Source organism: Argentina silus (assembly GCF_951799395.1).
Source record: "Argentina silus genome assembly, chromosome: 17".
Taxonomy (NCBI): domain Eukaryota; kingdom Metazoa; phylum Chordata; class Actinopteri; order Argentiniformes; family Argentinidae; genus Argentina; species Argentina silus.
In genome coordinates, this window is record NC_139671.1 from 8,970,982 (window position 1) to 8,989,390 (window position 18,409).

At 42.9% G+C, this 18,409-nt stretch overlaps 2 protein-coding genes across 3 annotated transcripts; one reads left to right on the forward strand and one right to left on the reverse strand.

The window, feature by feature from the left end:
• Positions 1-15: 15 nt before the first annotated feature.
• Positions 16-14,393, reverse strand: zdhhc14 (zDHHC palmitoyltransferase 14). Of its 2 annotated transcripts, none has more exons than XM_083688924.1 (9): positions 13,298-14,393; positions 9,804-9,964; positions 7,459-7,617; positions 7,161-7,298; positions 5,607-5,655; positions 4,477-4,579; positions 4,096-4,205; positions 3,134-3,236; positions 16-2,249 (listed from the first exon to the last, which is right to left on the reverse strand). In XM_083688924.1, the coding sequence occupies exons 1-9, from the start codon at positions 13,537-13,539 to the stop codon at positions 1,893-1,895; spliced, it is 1,422 nt and encodes a 473-aa protein (XP_083545050.1). In that variant the 5' UTR covers positions 13,540-14,393; the 3' UTR covers positions 16-1,892. The 2 variants fall into 2 exon arrangements, with proteins under 2 accessions (XP_083545050.1, XP_083545049.1); XM_083688923.1 differs by having other exon boundaries at positions 16-2,294.
• Positions 14,394-14,712: 319 nt separating this feature from the next.
• On the forward strand, positions 14,713-18,294 carry tmem242 (transmembrane protein 242; the record flags this gene model as incomplete). The annotated part of the gene is made up of 4 exons (XM_083689514.1): positions 14,713-14,803; positions 15,177-15,277; positions 17,070-17,207; positions 17,325-18,294. 4 exons carry the CDS (start codon positions 14,713-14,715, stop codon positions 17,436-17,438), a joined length of 444 nt encoding a protein of 147 aa, XP_083545640.1. The 3' UTR covers positions 17,439-18,294.
• Between the last annotated feature and the right edge of the window lie 115 nt (positions 18,295-18,409).

The following is an 18,409-nucleotide window of genomic DNA, read 5'->3' on the forward strand; positions in this document are numbered from 1 at the left end:
GTGTTTAGTTTTGTAAAAACTATTTTTGTGTGAGTTGGCCATATCTGTTCATATGAAGGGTTCAGAATAGCAGTACATTCATCATTGTTTTTTTAAGTGTGTGCTGTACCTGTTCATTTTTACTGCTGTAATTTTTAAGTTTACCTATTAACAAACTTACTCTATACTGACTCAATCAGTGTAGTTCACCACCATCAAGGCATCAAATGTGACTGAAGGCTTTGTGTAATTATTATAATACAGCTCAAAGCTATTGCACTACTACCTTCAATCTAACAGCAGTCTGGGGCTAATGCTATGCACATATCTAATGTACAATTTAGTACATTCATTAGTTTGTATGTATTTATGTGTAGATTTTGATCTATGAGTGGCACTCTCGTTTACCCTTGCTAACTGACCAAAAATACGTATCGCGTATAGGATAAAACTGTGGTTGAACAAAACTCAAACAAAATAACATATGTATTAGATCAAGGATTGGGTCATATGCATTACACATTCATTACTATAGCATGGATCAGGTACTTAGACTGAGCTATCCCTCGAACAAACCGTTGGATATTCATCCACTTTCCTATGCAAGTTTCTACATTTACCAGATTTTGTGCATCTGCCATCTGTGTTGACCTTCCTTATGCCTCCAAAGTGGTGTTTGATTCTCAAATATATTAATATCATAAACCAAGAACAACATTAAGCAATAGGTCCCAAGCATTACAATATAATGTATGTATGTATCTTGAAAAATATTCTTTATATGATAATATTCAATAATAAATTACAGTTATGGATCACTTTCTGGGCATTTTGTATTCTTCTCTTTGAAAAGCTGAACCACAAGAGGCAAATTAATCTCAGCCTTCTTTGTATCCACTAGAGAGCACTGAAAAACTTATGTAGACATTAGAATCACCTCACCAGTCAGAAACCTATCCTTCACAGACAGCTAAGCAAAGCAAACCTATATATATACGCAGTAAACAAGGCCATTTATTGCCTGTCAGCTTGCTTTCAGGAATTCAGAGTATCAAACTTTCAATAGGACATAATAATGATGATTAACGAATACATTGATGCCTCGTCTTCTAATGAATTAATGAAATGCACAACACATAAAAAGTTGTGAATTTATTAATATCCACAGGCATTCATGTAACAGCTGGAAGTCAATGAGAATTTCTTGGCACAATCACATTACTGTATGTTTTGGCATCACATTTGAACTAAATGTAATGCAGCATCACACTGGAACTGACTGATGAACACGACTGGTCACCATGACAGCATCAACAGAACCCCAGAGAGGAAGTGACATCGTTTGTCTTCAGAGCCAACACCAGTTGGCTGTGTCCATGACTACAAAGGAGTATCACCAGACTTAGGACACATGACACGCAAACTATAAACAAGTTCTGCAGCTCTGATTCATGTCTTTCCAGCTAATTAAGTGCCCTGGGAAACCAGAAAAATGTCCCGATTTGTCTTTTAATGTCAGCAAATCAAACGGCACAATAAAAACCTCAGTATGGGAGTTTGGCAGACAATTACGCAGCGCAGGTCCAGGTACATAGTTAAAGGTCCTTAATAATGTTGGAGATCAGAGTCCATGGGCTTTTGGCAAAAGGCTGACACATCCAGGCCTGAAAGAGGCCTAGTTGGCTATGCTATTGTGGTGGTAGTTGGAAGCGTGACTTTGGTCCTGGTCAAGTGCTGTAGTAAAGACTCTGAGAGTCAGTTTGGCACTAGAATAGCTTATCTTAACAGGTGGCAAGAATCCGGGTAGTGGAGGTGTTTGGGGTAACAGGAAGTATGGCTTTGGTCCTGAGCCGGCAGTGTGAGGGGAGGGAGGAAGGTCTGAGTGGCTGGCCCAGAGTGGTGGCAGGAGGGGCTCAGACAGAGCTGAGTTTGACCAGGCCCCTGACTGAGTCCTCGTGCAGGGAGTCCTGGCTGGCAGGGTTGTAGAGCTGGGAAGGGTGGCCGTGGCTCATGTGGGCGGCGCAGGGCAGCGGGCCTGGGGGCGAGGGTGTCTCCCCTGGGCTGACAAAGTGGTGGTGGTGGCAGTGTGTGTCTGAGTCCCTCAGGGTCAGCATGTCCCCTGCACAGCTCAGGTTGGGGATGGAGGAGGGAAGGGAGGGTTGGCTGTGGGCCAGGGAGACACAGGGACCCCCCAGGGAGCTCTTTCCAGGTAGAGGGGCTCCTCCACTCAGCATGACTGTCTCACTGTGGAGCAGGGGCGTGGCAGCAGCCTGCAAAACGAATTTAGTGCTCTGAATGCACTGATCTTGGGCACACTGAGGAGACAGGGAAAGTAAAGGGAGAGATAGATGAGGGGAGGAGGGGAAAAGGAGAAAGAGACAAAGGGAGTAAGGGTGCAATAAAGAGACATGATGGAGAAACAAAAAAAAATACATACAAAAAGGTTAACAGAAAAAAAGTGATAGAGAAGAAAAAGGAAAAAAGAAAAAGATTAAGTTAGTGACCACAATAAAGAGAGTGTTCATATAAAACCTGCCATGAATACGGAATCATGAACATGCATGAGTCCCTCTTCACATTTACGACAATAGGAACAGCTACTGTATGTGACTATTCAATACTTCAAGACTAAAAGAGATCAAAGGAATATTCATTCCATACGAATATACATTTCATTTTCATAATCTTTGCGTGGGCATCGGGCACATAGCCGACGTGACTTGCTCTCACCGCTAGTGCAGACAATAGGCAATGATTATTCTGCTTGAGATGTGAAATCACTGCAGTGAAAAAGCCACAAACGGCAGGGGGAATATGCATCAGTATTTAGCAGCTCCCCAATGATTTAAACATGGCTGTGTGATGGGATTGCCTCATCATCCATCGCATCTGTTTTAGTTAACCGAGGAGTGACAACACCCCCGATGAATCAATGAATACAAACACATGAGCCGTGTTCATACACTATTAAATACTGCTGTCAGGATCAGTGTTGAGTCTACTGCAACCATTGGCAGAGAGAGAGTTTAAGAGCCCCATAATGACATGGATAAAGAAAGACTGCAGCTCTCTATTGGTACACACACACACACAGACACACACACACACACACAGACACACAGACACACACACAGACACACAGACACACACCTACCATATGAGTGTGAAGCTGGGTAGAGGCGTGCATGCTGGTCCCATTGGAGTGTGAGGCAGGCTGGGGTGTGTCCGGCTCGATGAAGCCTCTGCTGTCAATAAGACTGGGAAGAGGATGACAGGGAGGAAAGAGGTGGTGATACTGCCAGACTTTACAGTGTGTGTGTGTGTGTGTGTGTGTGTGTGTGTGTGTGTGTGTGCTGTAAGTCTCCAGGTCCCATCCATCCCTCTTTGCATGCCCACACACAGAGCAGATGGCAGCCACCTGTCTACGGAACATTCCAGAACACATTCCCAGAAATCTGTTAATGAGGTGTGACATTCCAGGAGGATCTAGCCCATGTACCTACTGTACTGAAGAAACCTTACTCATAATTCAACTGTTCTCAAGCCATCTGGAAAGGATTCATGAAACAGGCTAGCTAATGAGTCAATGATAGCCTAATTGTTGCTCCACTAGAATCACCACAAACTAGTCCCATATTCCCTCTGAGGGCATTGTGGTATGGGTGTCCCTAGTAGGAGCAAACAACTGAATGGCATATCTCCTCCAGTCAGGCCATTTGCATTAGGCATAATCACCAACCATACGGAGGGAACGCTAACAATCTGCTGAGCTCATCTCAATGTGGAAGACAAGGCAATTTCAGCCCCCTAGAAAGAGGACAAAAACCCAAGTGCGTGTGTAATTATTCCTGCTCGCCCTGATTAATATCTTGATTGAAAACGCTTCTCATTAAACACAGTAGCAGTTTGATTCACATAAGGGAGCTCATTCTGTGGGTGCTGCTGACTAATGCAGAAAGGGAGATCTCGAGGGGAGGGGAGGGGGAGAAAGAGCGGGTGGAGGGGGGGGGGGAATGACAGAGAGAGAGGTGGAGCTGAAGCTCTTAAACCCCTTCGCCGCGACAGTAGTGAGTCCCCTAAGTGGGGCCCTTGCTTGTTAGCTTGGCCTGCACTCACCTGGGTGGTAGAGGGCCACACAGAGCAGCGCAGCAGTTGGTGAGGATGTTTCCATAGCTGTAGGGGTTGTAATTGTCCTTCCCCCGTTTGGTCGACCACGACCCCTTAATCTGCAACCCAACCAACCAGCAATCAGCAACAGAGACAGACATGATGGATGAGAGAGGATGTGTGAGAGGATGAGTGTTCCAATTCATCAGTGTGAGTGAAAAAAAAAATCGAAATCAAGTTATTACAGGAAGCCCCAACCTTGAAATGATCCTTAAATGCACAACAGAAACTCATTATATCATCACTCATTCATAGCCAGGGACAGAGTGAAAGAAAGTGGGGATGAGAGCGGTGTGTTGGGGGGGGGGACGGGGGGACGCGGGTACTCACGTCCTCGTTGGTGGTCTGATTGGAGCTGATCAGGTAGGTGTGGAAGCCGGACAGGCCGACGATGGACCACACGGAGAAGAAACACACCACCACCTCCAGAACAGTGAGTCACACAGTCAAGGGAAAGAGGAGCATGGACTCACATGGCTACGCAGCACCCACCACACGTGCACGCACACGCACGCACGCACACATCATCTCATGTGGCTGTGCACTCATTTGACCTTGGTAGTGCCCAGTAGGACGTATCGACCAACAGAAGTTTGCGTCACGGTTATTGATTTACTCGACAACGCACTCTACATGCGGTATGTGAAATAACTGTGTCCTCTATAATGTCACAGGCAATGGATACAAACACCACTCCCAGTGTGTGGAAACACACGCACATGTTTGCGAGTAAAAGGCACAGAATATAAGTAACACACATTGAATAAACACATACACAGAGGAAAAAGGCACGTCCATGCCTCTGGGGGGGGGGATTGCCTGTGCACGTGATCAAGGCCCAAATGACGTGTAGCAAGTGCATGATTCTCAGAAAGCAGCAGGGCGGCTGGAGGCAATGCATCTGCTCCCTAATGGAAATGAAATTATTTCAGATTGAAGCGATATTCCCTCTAGCTTGCTTTTCATACTAAACCAAAAGATTGTTCTCACAGTAGAGAATTTCCACACGATATAATCATATTTTCTGAGCTTCTGGGGTGTGTGTGTGATCACCTTTTGGCTTATACCCCAGGAGAGGTGACCCAAAGCTAGATACACATAAAGAGATAAGGGCAATCTTATCTGTATATCAACAGAGGGCATACTGTGTTCTGCTTTAACGCGGAATATTACAAATATTACAAACCTGTCATTGACCCATGTTCCCAAAATATAATTATTTTGACACAAAACTCATCACTTTGAGACTATTCCACAAAGTAAATCTGAGCTCACCACTAGGATATCTATGAGGTTTGTATACACAAAGTAATTATATTTTGGGCCATATCAATATTGAGCTGATGAGGAAATATATATATATATATATATATAAAAATAGATAAAAAGAACTCAACACAGACATAAAGACAGACAGACAGGCAGAAAGACAGAGATAGTTGGATTCTTAGAAAGGATATCTGGCAGGGCTGTCTTTGAGTGCGCTGAGGAAGCCTGTCCGATTGGATCCTGCAAAAACAGGCATTTGTTTTATAAAAAAACAACAACAAAAAAACACCAAAGGACCACAAAAACACAGTGATGAGCCACTCGGTAAACAGCATCATTTACCGCACACTGAATTAGAGTCACGGAATATAGCGGCTGCTTCTTTTTATAGCTCACAGCAACAACATCAGACAAGATGTTGTCTGTTCTCAGGGTGATATGGGATAGCTGTGACCGAGGCAATGAACTCCTGCATGTCTGATGTCTGAAAAACACCATCGGCCAACAGCTAGTCCTCCTAAGAACTTTTAATCGAGATCTAAGAGAGAAGAAAACACCAAAGGGGACCTCCAGCAAACAGCTCACTGCTCTGCCCATACAGCAGCAACCCACTGAAAGCCTCCCCAAAGAATGGTAAATGATGGGAACATTAGGTTTATGGGCCTAAATGGTAGGGGATCAATAAGTGGGATCAGATGAGTAATCCAACAGGAACTATTTACTCACTTGATCAAAAGGCCCTATACAGCGTAGCAGCAGTGAATGATTGACAGTTTGTGCTTCTAAAGCCTTATCTCCTCCACCTCTGCACACTGGACACACTGAAAACAAAGTAACCACAATCAAAAGCTCCCCACTGAGACCGCCACTGTCACTGTATTCAATCGGCCCTGCTGCTGATCACGCATGCAAACGCGTTAATCCGCTCATTATCGGCTGTTGTAATCGTCCAGAAAAGCCATCTTGAGTACTGGTTTAGTAACAACCAGGTAACTGAGGCCTGGCCATGTGTGAGCTGGTGCCTGGGCTGGTGCCTGGGCTGGTGCCTGGGCTGGGGCTGGGCTGGGCTGGTGCCTGGGCTGGTGCCTGGGCTGGGGCTGGGCTGGGCTCTGCGCCCCCCTGCCTGCTGGGCCTGCTGGGCCTGACTGATCTGTGATGGAGCTACAGTAGAGAGGCCACAAACACAGCTCCATATCTCCTCCAGAAAGAACCGCGTCAGCAGCTTCACTGACAGGCTCCGCTGCCACCACTCGGGTTCAGGGCAGCACTCTGAGAAAGGGCGGGGGGTGGGGGGGGGGCTAAGGGAAGGCTGATCGATCGGAGAGCTCCATCTCATCCATTACAGAGATGAAGTGCCCAAAGGAGGTGCTGTTCAGTGCTCAGGCTAAAGCATGGCCTTTGTTTATCTGTAAATACTGACTGTGCAGAGTGTGTTAAATACCCCTGTAAACTGGTTCAAACCAGGTTTTAACAATGTGGGAAGCCCATTGGATCAACAACTAGTGCGTACTGTCTTGTGGCTAAGAAAATAGGGAGTCAAAGGTACAGTAGAGAGGGATAGGTACAATTATTGAAAACACCATTGTGCATTTGATCATCTATGTATTCCTCAAAAATTGGTCTGTATTTAAGTGCTGTATTTTCCAGTCATCTGATGTGTATGGGGGCATTCATTGAGGAAAAACACTGTGTGTCTCAGGGCAACACTTCTTGGAAATGTGTGAGGCTCTGACCGTGTTACTTACTCAGGATGACGTGTGTGATGACGAAGGCGAAGATGAAGACTGTGAGGAAGGACAGGGAGAGGATGAACAGGTAGAAGAAGCGGTAGTTCCTCTTGCCCACACAGTTCCCCACCCAGGGACAATGGTGGTCAAAACGCTCTGCAGAGAGAGAGACATGGAAAAAGGGAGGGAGAGGAGAGTGAAGAGAGAGAGGGGGGTGAGGGTGATAAATCAGGAGAGAGAGAGAGAGGTTAGGTTCAGTCATACATATGGAACAGTCAGCTCCTCCTATTCCCTGCGTGCATAAAGGTCCACTCACCAACACAGTTGTCACACAGGCTGCAGTGAGAGGCTCGTGGAGGTCTGAAGATCTTGCAGGTGAAGCAGTATTTGAGCTTCACCGTCTGCCCGTTAATGACCACCTCCCTGGTCCTCGGGGGAGGCCTGTACCCTGGACCACTGGGGCCGTTAGCTGCATCTAGGGACCAGACAACAAAAAGTGAGCTTTTTAGTTCACGACGCAGGTACACACATAATTTGTTTCCCTAAATGGTCCTATTGTTGGAACAGTGCTTATGGGACAGAATGCATCTCAAGTCAAAAGGAGTTTGACTGGCTCTGTATTTCCCTATTTCATATGATGAAAACAAAACAAAAGAAGTCATGCCATAACACTACCACAGTACACAGGCTTCTGAGCATGATATATCCCAGTCAGCACATTTTCCTGGCTTCCTCACTGAAGCAATTTACAGCGGCGAGGCCCCAGGGGCACAGTGGCACTGTGTTTACTTGGCATTACATTATTCATCTGCCTCAGCAGGACCCAGCACTTTACCCAGAGACAGAGACAGAGACAGAGACAGAGACAGAGACAGAGACAGAGACCGACACACACACACACACACACACCCACACACCCACACACCCACACACACACACACACACATAAACTCCCTTCTCCCCCAGATTGGAGACGGTGGGGTGGGCCACACCTCATTGACTGAGACAAAGTGATTTATTTATCTTAGTGGGGCCTGAGAGGGGCCAATGTGGTGCCCCTGTCTTCTGATCTCTCACCCTATGCTTCGCCTGGAATCAGCATTGCTGTCTTTATACAGTGTGTCATTGCTTGTGAACATTTCATAGTGCAATCACAAGTTTATCGTTTAATTCAAACTCAGTATAAAAAGTTAACAATCTGAGTTAATAAAAGCCAAATTACACTGTAAAATGATTTTGAATCAAAATGGGAGCTAAACCAAGTGTCAAGGAACATCAATTTGGTAAACATCTGTGGAACTGGATTTAAATAATTAACCAGAGTTTGTGCATATGGAAAAAAAACATTGACAGTATAGAACCAACCAACATTCATTATGTATACGTGGCAAGGGACGGAGATCACTTCCTTTAACTGTATATGCCAATCATATACACAGAGGATTCACAATGTATACTGTGCAGGAGGAGATAAATATATAGAATATAATATATGCCATTTAGCTGACGCTTTTATCCAAAGTGACTTACAATGCAGTGAGTGCATACATTTTTATATATGGCCCCAGCGGGAAGCGGTCCAACAATCTAAGCGTTGTTAGCGCTATGCTCTACCAACTGAGCCACAGAGGACCATAGAAGGAGAAAGACACTGCCGAAACCAGACAGAAGGTTTCCTTTGACTTCAAGTTATTTGTGTGAAGCAAAAAAAAAGCAAAAAAAAACAGCATAAAAATGTAGAACATACTGTGGAGATGGAAAGCTAGACTGTCAGGCAGACTGAAGAATAGACGGAGAGAGAAAGACAAGGGAGGGCAAATAAAGTAGTTTACAGTCTAGATGTAAAAATCATCAAAATCATGTTGGTACAGTAGATATGATTTTGAGGACAATAAGCACCTATTTCCCAGTCTGTAGAGTTATACAGCACTGTCCATCCTAACTCTAAGACAGGATGTGCGGATGTTATTTCAAGATCTGCATCAGTGAATATTGAATGAGCGCAGACAGTAAACAACAAAAGTAGGTAAAAATAACAGTACATTCTTTCCATCCTTCCTCACAAGCAGTATACACAGTTGAGGTGGTGAAACAAGATAGGTCTTCTCTCCTGCAAAGAAAGCTGGAGAACGATACACAGAGCCATTACCAAATTTGGTCATTCCCTCAAGTTTTCAAGCTCTCTTGTGATTGACAGAACAGTTACCACCAAAGGTCTGGATTGCTGTATTCACAGGGAAAAATATGGTTCCCAAAATACATCCAGATTGTTCTATAGCAAACCCCTCTCATTGAACATCACTGATTCATCTTGGTGCACATTCAATGAAAGCTCTAATGATTCAGCCTAAAGACCTTGACTAAATTAAACTCTCAAAGCGCCCCTTCATCAGTCTGTCTGAACAACATGCCCTTGTGGTCAGTGTAAACCAGCCCTGGCTGACGTCATTTCCAATCATTAACACTAAATACCTTATCATCTCACAAACACAAAGAGCATTTAGAAAGAGGCTTAGCTCGATTGACTGTTTGATTGTGGTCAGGTGAAATACATATTGATAACAATCAAGATACGCATCTCTGACATCAGCTAAACACAAATAAGGATAAGCTGCTGCAGAGAGCAGAGTGTCAAATGAACTGTTAGATTTTCATAGTTACCTATCTGTCTCTCCAGGTCTGCAGCCTCGTCAGGTGTGGCACGGGGCAGGACACCTGGGTCACTGAAGCTCGCCCTGAAAAGCATCCCCAACACAAAGAAGAATAGCACCCCCCCTATGACTGGAATGGCTGGGGTCAGATTAGACGCCAGGAACGGGCAGCTGCAAGAGAAGAAAAAAAGCTTTAGGATATGGATGACATTAACAGTTCTTAGTTGGGTCTTTCCATATTGCCTCACCCCGAAGAGTGAAAATGCATTTGTTCTTTCTATGACAATTCTTTTTTTTTTTAGGGCATTTCCTGCTTTATTGGGATAGACACAGTAGAGATTGACAGGAAGGATGGGAGAGAGAGGAGGGATGACATGCAAGACATGTCGAGGGTCGGAATCGAACCAGGAACCTTGCGATTATGCAAGGTATGCACATTAGTGGGCTCCGCCACTAAGCTCCCCTTTCTATGAATTCTACACACTCAAATCTACTGTCCTGAAAATAGAACATTTTCCCAGAATCTTACACGACTGGCATCCGTAACAAAGCAGAGAAATGAAAGATATGAACTCACGGTTATCTACACAATATTGTATGTCTTCAAATGAACAGAGGCTTCATTCTTCTCATATGGGACCCTGGATTCAGTGCATCCAGCAATACACTTTCCACACCCAACCACTGTCAATGGCAATCTCCTGGAGATTGGACTTAGGTCTGTCTGCAGTGACTCTACTACACCTTGGCTTTCCTTAGCATTCGTCAGCATGCTGAATAGCTGTTGGGTGCTGACTAAAATACAGTGAAACTAAACATTAACTCTGGTCAGGGTCTCAGAAACTGTCTGCAATCATTTTCAACTGAGTGAGAAGACATGTTGTGGTCTGTTCCACGGTTTGCAAGATCCTGTTATTCTTGGCTGGTGGGGGGATTCCTAAAATATTCATTCTGTACTGTTCCTCTCCAATGGGCTTAAATCATGCTCTGATCATAAGAGACGTTTCTGAAGCAGCCTATCTAAATTAGATTTAGAATTTACAAGAACATTTTAGCAAGTGTAAAACCTGATTTTGAAGTGAAATACCAAGCTTTTACACACTTAACATGCTCTGTTTTGACTGAGATCTGTAATTGCTGCCACTCTGGCTGTGCAAGTCTGCTATGCTGGAATCTAATTAGTCCAAGCCTGGGAGATCTTATCAGATCGTCATGCTGAGATTGGAAATAGCAGCAAATTTCCAAGTAATTCTGTTTAAAAATGTCTTCCATTGTGTCTGAGGTGGTTATCGCCCAATGTTATTGTTGGCATTACTCAACAGGAGCTGGCACTCAGACTCACACTGGAGTAAAAGGTTGGGTAGGGACACAAAATACTGAGTGTGGAGGAGTCTGACAGTGGAACTGTTATGAGGAATGTCTGAATGAAAGTCTACAAATACAATAGTCACCCTTGTCATCATGAGGTTGACTTAAGTTATTTAACAAGTTAGTCAGACTGGGCTGTTGTACTATATCCAATTATTCAAACAGACAAATTATTCAGTAATGGGCCTTCTCATTCCAATGTATGGTTTTCAGCATGGTTTTCAGCAGGAACAGGGAAAGCAAAAGAGAAAATGAGACATGCAAGTCTCATTACAGTTCAGTAAACATGCTCCAAAAGTTGATCCCAGAGTGAATCACAGTACAGTCCCTCCTGATACATATCATTTGCCCATTTGTGCACAATGTTTCCCAGATACATCCCAAAGCATTCTGTACTACAAAATGGATTAACTTTGGTGGGGTTTCAGATAGTTTGCTTTTGGTCATATCCATGAGTCAAATACAACTAACAATAATCATAATAAGAAGCAAAACCGAACTAGGACAATCGACGACTTTCCTCCTGTTGCCTTGGAGATGCAAGCAGTTCTACAGGACACAAAGAGCTTAAGAGGAAACTGTTACCTTGGAAACGGGAACACTGGGGTGCCATGTTTTGGAAGTTGTGGTATGGAATGTGGGAGGAATGAAAGACCGCAGTAGAAGATGGGGGATGGGTGGACTAGACTGGAAAACCTCAGTCATCCCTTTCTCCTCTTTTCAGATAAGAATGTGTGTCAAAATAAATAGATTTGTTATGTGATAGTAAATTCATAGTTTATGCCTCCAAATTCTAAAAATCATCTATGAGCAACCCGCTGTGTGACTTGGAAGAGGTGTACATCTGTGGTATTTCAGCGTTCAGTATGTCTGCTATTTAATTGTTTTCAGGCCGTGCACTTGAAGTTCATTTCAGAATTCATAATATAGCCATAATATACCCAAACCTGCAGAACCATAGAAGTCCCTATGAAAACATTCCGACATGTGTTGTTGCATTCCATATCTTACAACCTGTGAGTTAGCATCACAAATGATGACTATGACGTCTGTTGATTTGAAAGGGATGGTTTGTCCTGTCTCTGCAGAGGGCCATCACAAGACTACCTTGTGTTGATGTTCCTCAACAGTTGTGTCGGAACTCTGGGAATCGAAATGAAATACGTGGAAATACGAGCAAACTGTGGAATACATGGGAGACTCTCACTTGACCTCAAACACAAGTTAATCATTACTATCACGATTATGGAGCACACTAATTCCATTACATAATGTTGTTGGCCAATAAAGACTCTAGAGTAAGACTCATTAGAGTCTGCGTTGCATCTCTGCTTTCCCAAAGATTGACAGTTGAGTGGAGTAAATTCCATTCCATCTGCTTGGCTCTCACACTGGGTGAGGGAAAAAAAACAGTCTAGACAACACTAACTCTGGTCAAAATGCACAAACTCTGTCTAACGAAGATCATCAGCCGTATTAAGGGTGTGGTGGAGGTAGAGGGCAAGCAAAGGTGAAAGTGAAGGGATTGTGCCACACTGGAAATGTATGTACATATTATTAATGTAATGTGTTCCATTTGCATTGGTTGATGTGTTAAAATAATGCTTTCAACTTCAATACATTTGCAATCAACAAAAATCCATGTTTGCTGAGCACTTATTTGGTGAAAAGTTGCATTGGAAGTTTACAACTCACTTATAATACAATTAATGCATTTTCCATATCTAAGTTTGGTTATTGTATAAATTCTAAGTGTATTGGAGTTTGTAGTTTTATTGAAACGTTATTGAAATTGAATTGACTAACTGTTAATCTCACATTTCCAGAAGGGTGGCAGAATCATGATATTGTCCAGGCCATAGGGCATGTCTATTGAAGAAAACCTCCAAGTCAGGCAGGTGGCACTGACCCAGTGTGTAAGTGTGTATGTGTGTATGTGTGTTGCTCCGAAGTTTGGCAAAGTAATCAGAACTGCTGAGCACAAAATAAAAATGTAACAACCAGGACAAGTCAACCATTGGTAATTTAGGCTACATCAAAGTCATGAAACTCGCATCTCGCGCTATTTGCGCTCGTGCAGCATCACCTGTGATGGACAGGGCAGCACGGAGGTTACACTGTTCATATTGCACTTACTCGAAAGCGAAGAATAGCCCGCTCGTGACCATGATGAGGACCAATGTAAGGTAAAAGACACCTGTCTGTCTTGCCATCATAATTCTCCCATTACAGTAGAATTTATTACGTCCAGGAAAGATCTTCCACTTCCTCCGTGGAGTCCTCTTCTTTTTGTGTGAGATCTCCATAGGCGACGAGTTGCGCGTGCAGATCTGATTATACTGGCATTCCCGCACGGGCTCGTCAAGTCCGAGATGCATCTGTAAAATAGCGCACCTTCACGACACAGAGAATCCAACCAGAGATAGGATCTGATCCACTGGTAGCTGACCAATTTGAAAGCAAGAGTCTCGTGCTTGTTTTCGATTGTGAAAGATGATGATGATGCAATGCTGTCAGAGTAAGAATAGGTCTGTTGTATTCAGGTAAAATGGCATAGGAAAAATAAACATGATGCCTTTTGTATTCATCTCATCTGCTCAAGCATGACTGGTAGACAATTACTTTGTCAAAGAAGTTGTCTTTTTTTTTAAATCTTACATGCTCTAATCAGCTGTCACTTCGTCAAGAAATCTCTCTAAAACAATAACTACCTTTGCCTTGATTGTTTGAATAATACTTCCATTGTGTTTATAGATAACGAGTCGATTCTGCGCTTCTGTCAAGTGGCCATACTTATGAAAACACAATCAAAAATCAGGAGAGCAAGCGAGCTCAAGAAACCTCATAGACATTTTTAAAAAGCACGTCCTTCGAGTGTCCTCAGAAAGAATACATCTTATTGTAGAGAGGGTCAATGTCTCGCTCATTCATATCCGCTCAATGAGTAGAAGAAATGTTTCTCCAGTGAGGATATATCCGCAAAATAAAATTGAGCATCTTACTGCAGAATAGCGGCGATTAGATTTCCTGGAGGAGGTGCACAGCTCTTTGCTAAATCAAGTGTAGAAACGTCGTGCCCGCGCTCTTCGTTGGTGAAACTATACCGTGATACATTCCAAGTCCTCTGTCTCCCACTCCATTGTATCAATTCCAATGCTTTGTTATGAAGATCATACATGCATTTATAGATTCATAGATTTGATCAGCAACAACGAATGTTGCCATCCTCACGTTACTACTACAGCCCACCATGTACAGCCTACCGTCTACAGCAGCATTCGAGCACACGTTACTGAACTGAAGACTGGATACATGCGCGCGCACTCATACTATGGGAATTGTAGTAAAAATGCAACATATCAATCTTCTTAAAAAGCTTGGAAGAACGATGACCACACACCACAATGTCTTCATTCACATACACCTGAAAATGCCTTGAACATGTGTATGGTTATTGTTTTTGTTGACGAGTAGAAGGGTCCTTCTGGAACGAAAGTGTTCCAACTGACCATGTTTGTGCCGGAGTCTTATAATTGACGGACACGGGAAAAATGACAGCTGAGAAAGAAAACACAAGCATGAATGTCAATGCCACAATTGTTACTGAAGATGACGATGAGACCAAACTGCAGTTAATGAAAGGCAAGTGACTCCTTATAGACGAATGTTAGTGTCAAATGACAATGCTTGTCGTATTTTATGTGGCTACATTATGACAACGGAACTAAAGGCTATTCGAATTTGACCTAGCCAAAGTCGCCTCTTCATGCTTGTTATACATGACAGCTGCCGTATATGCCTGTACGAAATTATCTACAATATGATGTCAGATAAACAGCATATACAGGCGATTTATTTGTGAGCGCTAATTTGATCCTGACAGCAGAATTCTACCCTATGATATTCAATTGGGATATGGCATGACCATGTGAGTTTCTTGAAAATATACATTCAGAAAGATACTTATTACCCTGACCAGTAGCTTACGTGTCCCTCTATCGTAACTGTTTCTAAGGTGCAGCCTTTCTGACTACTGTGGCGTCTGCTGGAATGATAGCAGGATTCGGCTCCACACTAGCCTTGGCCAAGAAAAAGAGCCCAGGTTGGTTTAGTAAGGTATGATAAGGTCCACTGCATTCACAACATTACATGTATTGCTTTTAACGAAAGTGTTACTAACATGTATCAACCTTATTTATCCCACATTGGCCTCCGATTGACATAAGATAAACAGAGAGGGCGCTACCATTTATGCACATTTTAAAGGCAATTATTTAGCACAGATGAGAGATAATTTATATAGGCTATGAATGTAGACTACACTATTGAATTGAAATTTGATTCCTGTGGGCTATACATTTTAATGGTGATCTATCATCAATTATAGTCTGAATGTATGGTATTTTATCCTCATTGTAGTCTGCTATACCAGGAGCTCTTCTAGACCTTAATGCCACCGGAGGTAGTGCACTACTCTGTTGCTAGTTCGAGTCATTGCTGCAGTAGGCAGTGATATGATAACACTGCAGTGTCTTAGGCCTTGGGTGGAAGTGTGCCCAATAGGAGCTTGTGCCCTCCTTCCATCTCTTCCCCTTCAGTGGCTGCAATAGCATGTATGAATGTTCAAGTAATTTTTTTGCATAGTCATTAAGTTGAATGTGGAAGAGTGCACCCATTTTTACAGAGTATTTTTAGAACACTATCAAGGGGAATGTTATGTTAAATTCCATTTAATTTGTATGGGCTAAAAGAAATAAGAAATCAACCTTGTTTCTAACCAAACATGGACTGCCTCTCTCACTCAATTAATTTGCTTGGAAGGTCATGCTTATTTGATCCTCACAGGAGCCAATTAGAAATAAGCTTGTGTAAAACCGTAGACAGATTTTAACTCTATATTTGTTTTTAAGATATACTTGGCAGGACAGCATAGTGGAGCCTTTGTTTGTTTTTGAAGTCTATTTTTAAGTCAAAGGCCCATCTTTGTAAACCTGCATCTCAGCCAAATATGCCTTGTAAAGTGGTCTAATTATATTTACCACGGTCAGAGAGGTATGCAGTTGTGAGGTCACAGTGGATGAGGAGCTCACATAGAGGCACTGTGGAGATTTGTTGTCTATAGGGTTGCAAAGGACAGGAAAAAGTTCCTCAACAAGTTACACAAGAAGTTGAGTCCATCTGAGTGCAATAATAATAGTGCACACTATTTCAGAATGGGATACCACTAAGTTTGAATTTTTAATCAATTTATAAATGTGATCATCTTAATTGAATGTATTTCACATTTCTAAAATGTACTATATAAATGCCATATATTATTACATACTGTACAACACCAATACATTCCTCCAGCAAAGATACTACCATAAGGCTTGTCACTTGATATTTTTCACTTCATACTTCAATTAATGAATACTTTAAAGAGCTTATCATGAAGTCTATGAAGTTGTGGCAAAAGAGGGACTGGCTGTTCTTGAGCTCAGTTCATGAAAAACCATTCCTGAAAGAATAGTTGCTTGATAAGAAATAATGGACATATGTTTGCAGGCAGTATTTTTTACCCACTAGGCTAAATCTAAGCTCGACTCAGTTTCTATCCCTACAGGAAGAGCTGTCTTGCCAATCTCTAATAATAGCTAATCTAATGTGCAAGCCACTTAAAACATGGAATAATTACATTAAGATGGGTAATGAAGTTAGGGGTAACGTCTGTTTTTTAGTTCAATCCTGAAGCATACCTCCAGGTTTACCGAGTGTCTGTCAGATCAATTACATTTGACAGCGTGGTTAGTCTTTCCTAAATGCTGTCCAAGTTTTCTGCCCACTCATTTTATACTAAGGATTTAACTGAAGAACGTTGTTTTGAGCAACTTTCGTGTACATAAATGTGACAATGTGTCTTCTCCAGGGAGTGATGGCCACTGCTGCTGTGCCAGAGACTGGGGCATCCCTGGCACTACGAGCCCTGGGCTGGGGCTCACTGTATGCCTGGTGTGGAGTAGGCCTGCTCAGCTTCACCATCTGGAAGGCCATGGGGGTCCATAGTGTAAGTAATAACTCATCTATATTTCAACTTCATTGTCTGACCCTTATCATTTCATCAGAGAACATAACACAAAGTGTGAAACAGATTAAATTAATCTCAGTGTATTAATCTCCACAGCTAACAGAGTTCAGGCAGAAGATGCAGTCAATCTTCCCAGCTATCCCAAAAGCTGAGGAGACACAAGCCAACATGGAGTCTGTGGACTGGGACTCCATCTTCAAGTCTAAATGAATGAGGCCACATTCTCAGCCACTGTCTGTGGACAGCCTTAAAAAGCCACTGTGGGGCTTTAGAACAATGAGCACTATGCTGAGAGAGAACTCAGTGATACCTGCAGGGCAGGGGGAAGAGATGTTGTTGTCACTGGTCTCATTCATGCCTTTCCACTGATGCTCACCTGAAGCCCATGAAGGGCAACTGCCTAGTGAGAGATCATGAACTAAACTGTTTGACTTTTGAGGCGTCATGGTTAAGATACCCCGGACCTGTGGCTTCATAAACTCAGTGAGCCCCGGCCTGGACTGTTCCATGAGGAAGTGCTTTCTCATGTCATTAGTATGGGTGCTGGATGGGTACCCATACAAATTACAGATGGGTAGTGTTTTTCTTTTCATCTTGTGAAAGATGAAATGGTATGTAGCTCAATTTAATTGTTCTATGCAGGTGAATTAGAAGCATCTGGTGCTCTTTAAAACCTGATTGAACAGTCATCCAATGTAACACTTATTTTTAAATGTTTGCCGTCAGCTATTCACATAAAAGACAAATATCAAAGACCGAACAGACCTGAACTATCTAAAAGCGCCCTGGCCAGCCTTGTAACAGGGAGAGTATAAAAATCCTCCTGTGTGTGCGTCAGTCCAAATGTGCTTGTGACTGCAACTGATGTTTTTGTACACATTTAGCACGCATTATCAAGTTAAAGGGCGATGTAATGCAAACATTGACGCCACGGCTGTAACTAGGAGCGTAGTGCTAGTTTGAGATGAACTCTAATACACCCTGAGCTTTTAAGGAGAATGTCAGTGATAAATACTTCTTAGTTTTGTCTCTTGCATATGGTCTAAAACCTTGTCTGGTGTACTCAATAAACTAGCATCCTTTCTCTAGTCTTGTTGGTTGGTTCCTTTGTTGTGTGTGTGTATCCCTGATTGCAACTTCTGTACAAAAAGAGCCAAACACAAAAAGAGTCCTTCACAGTG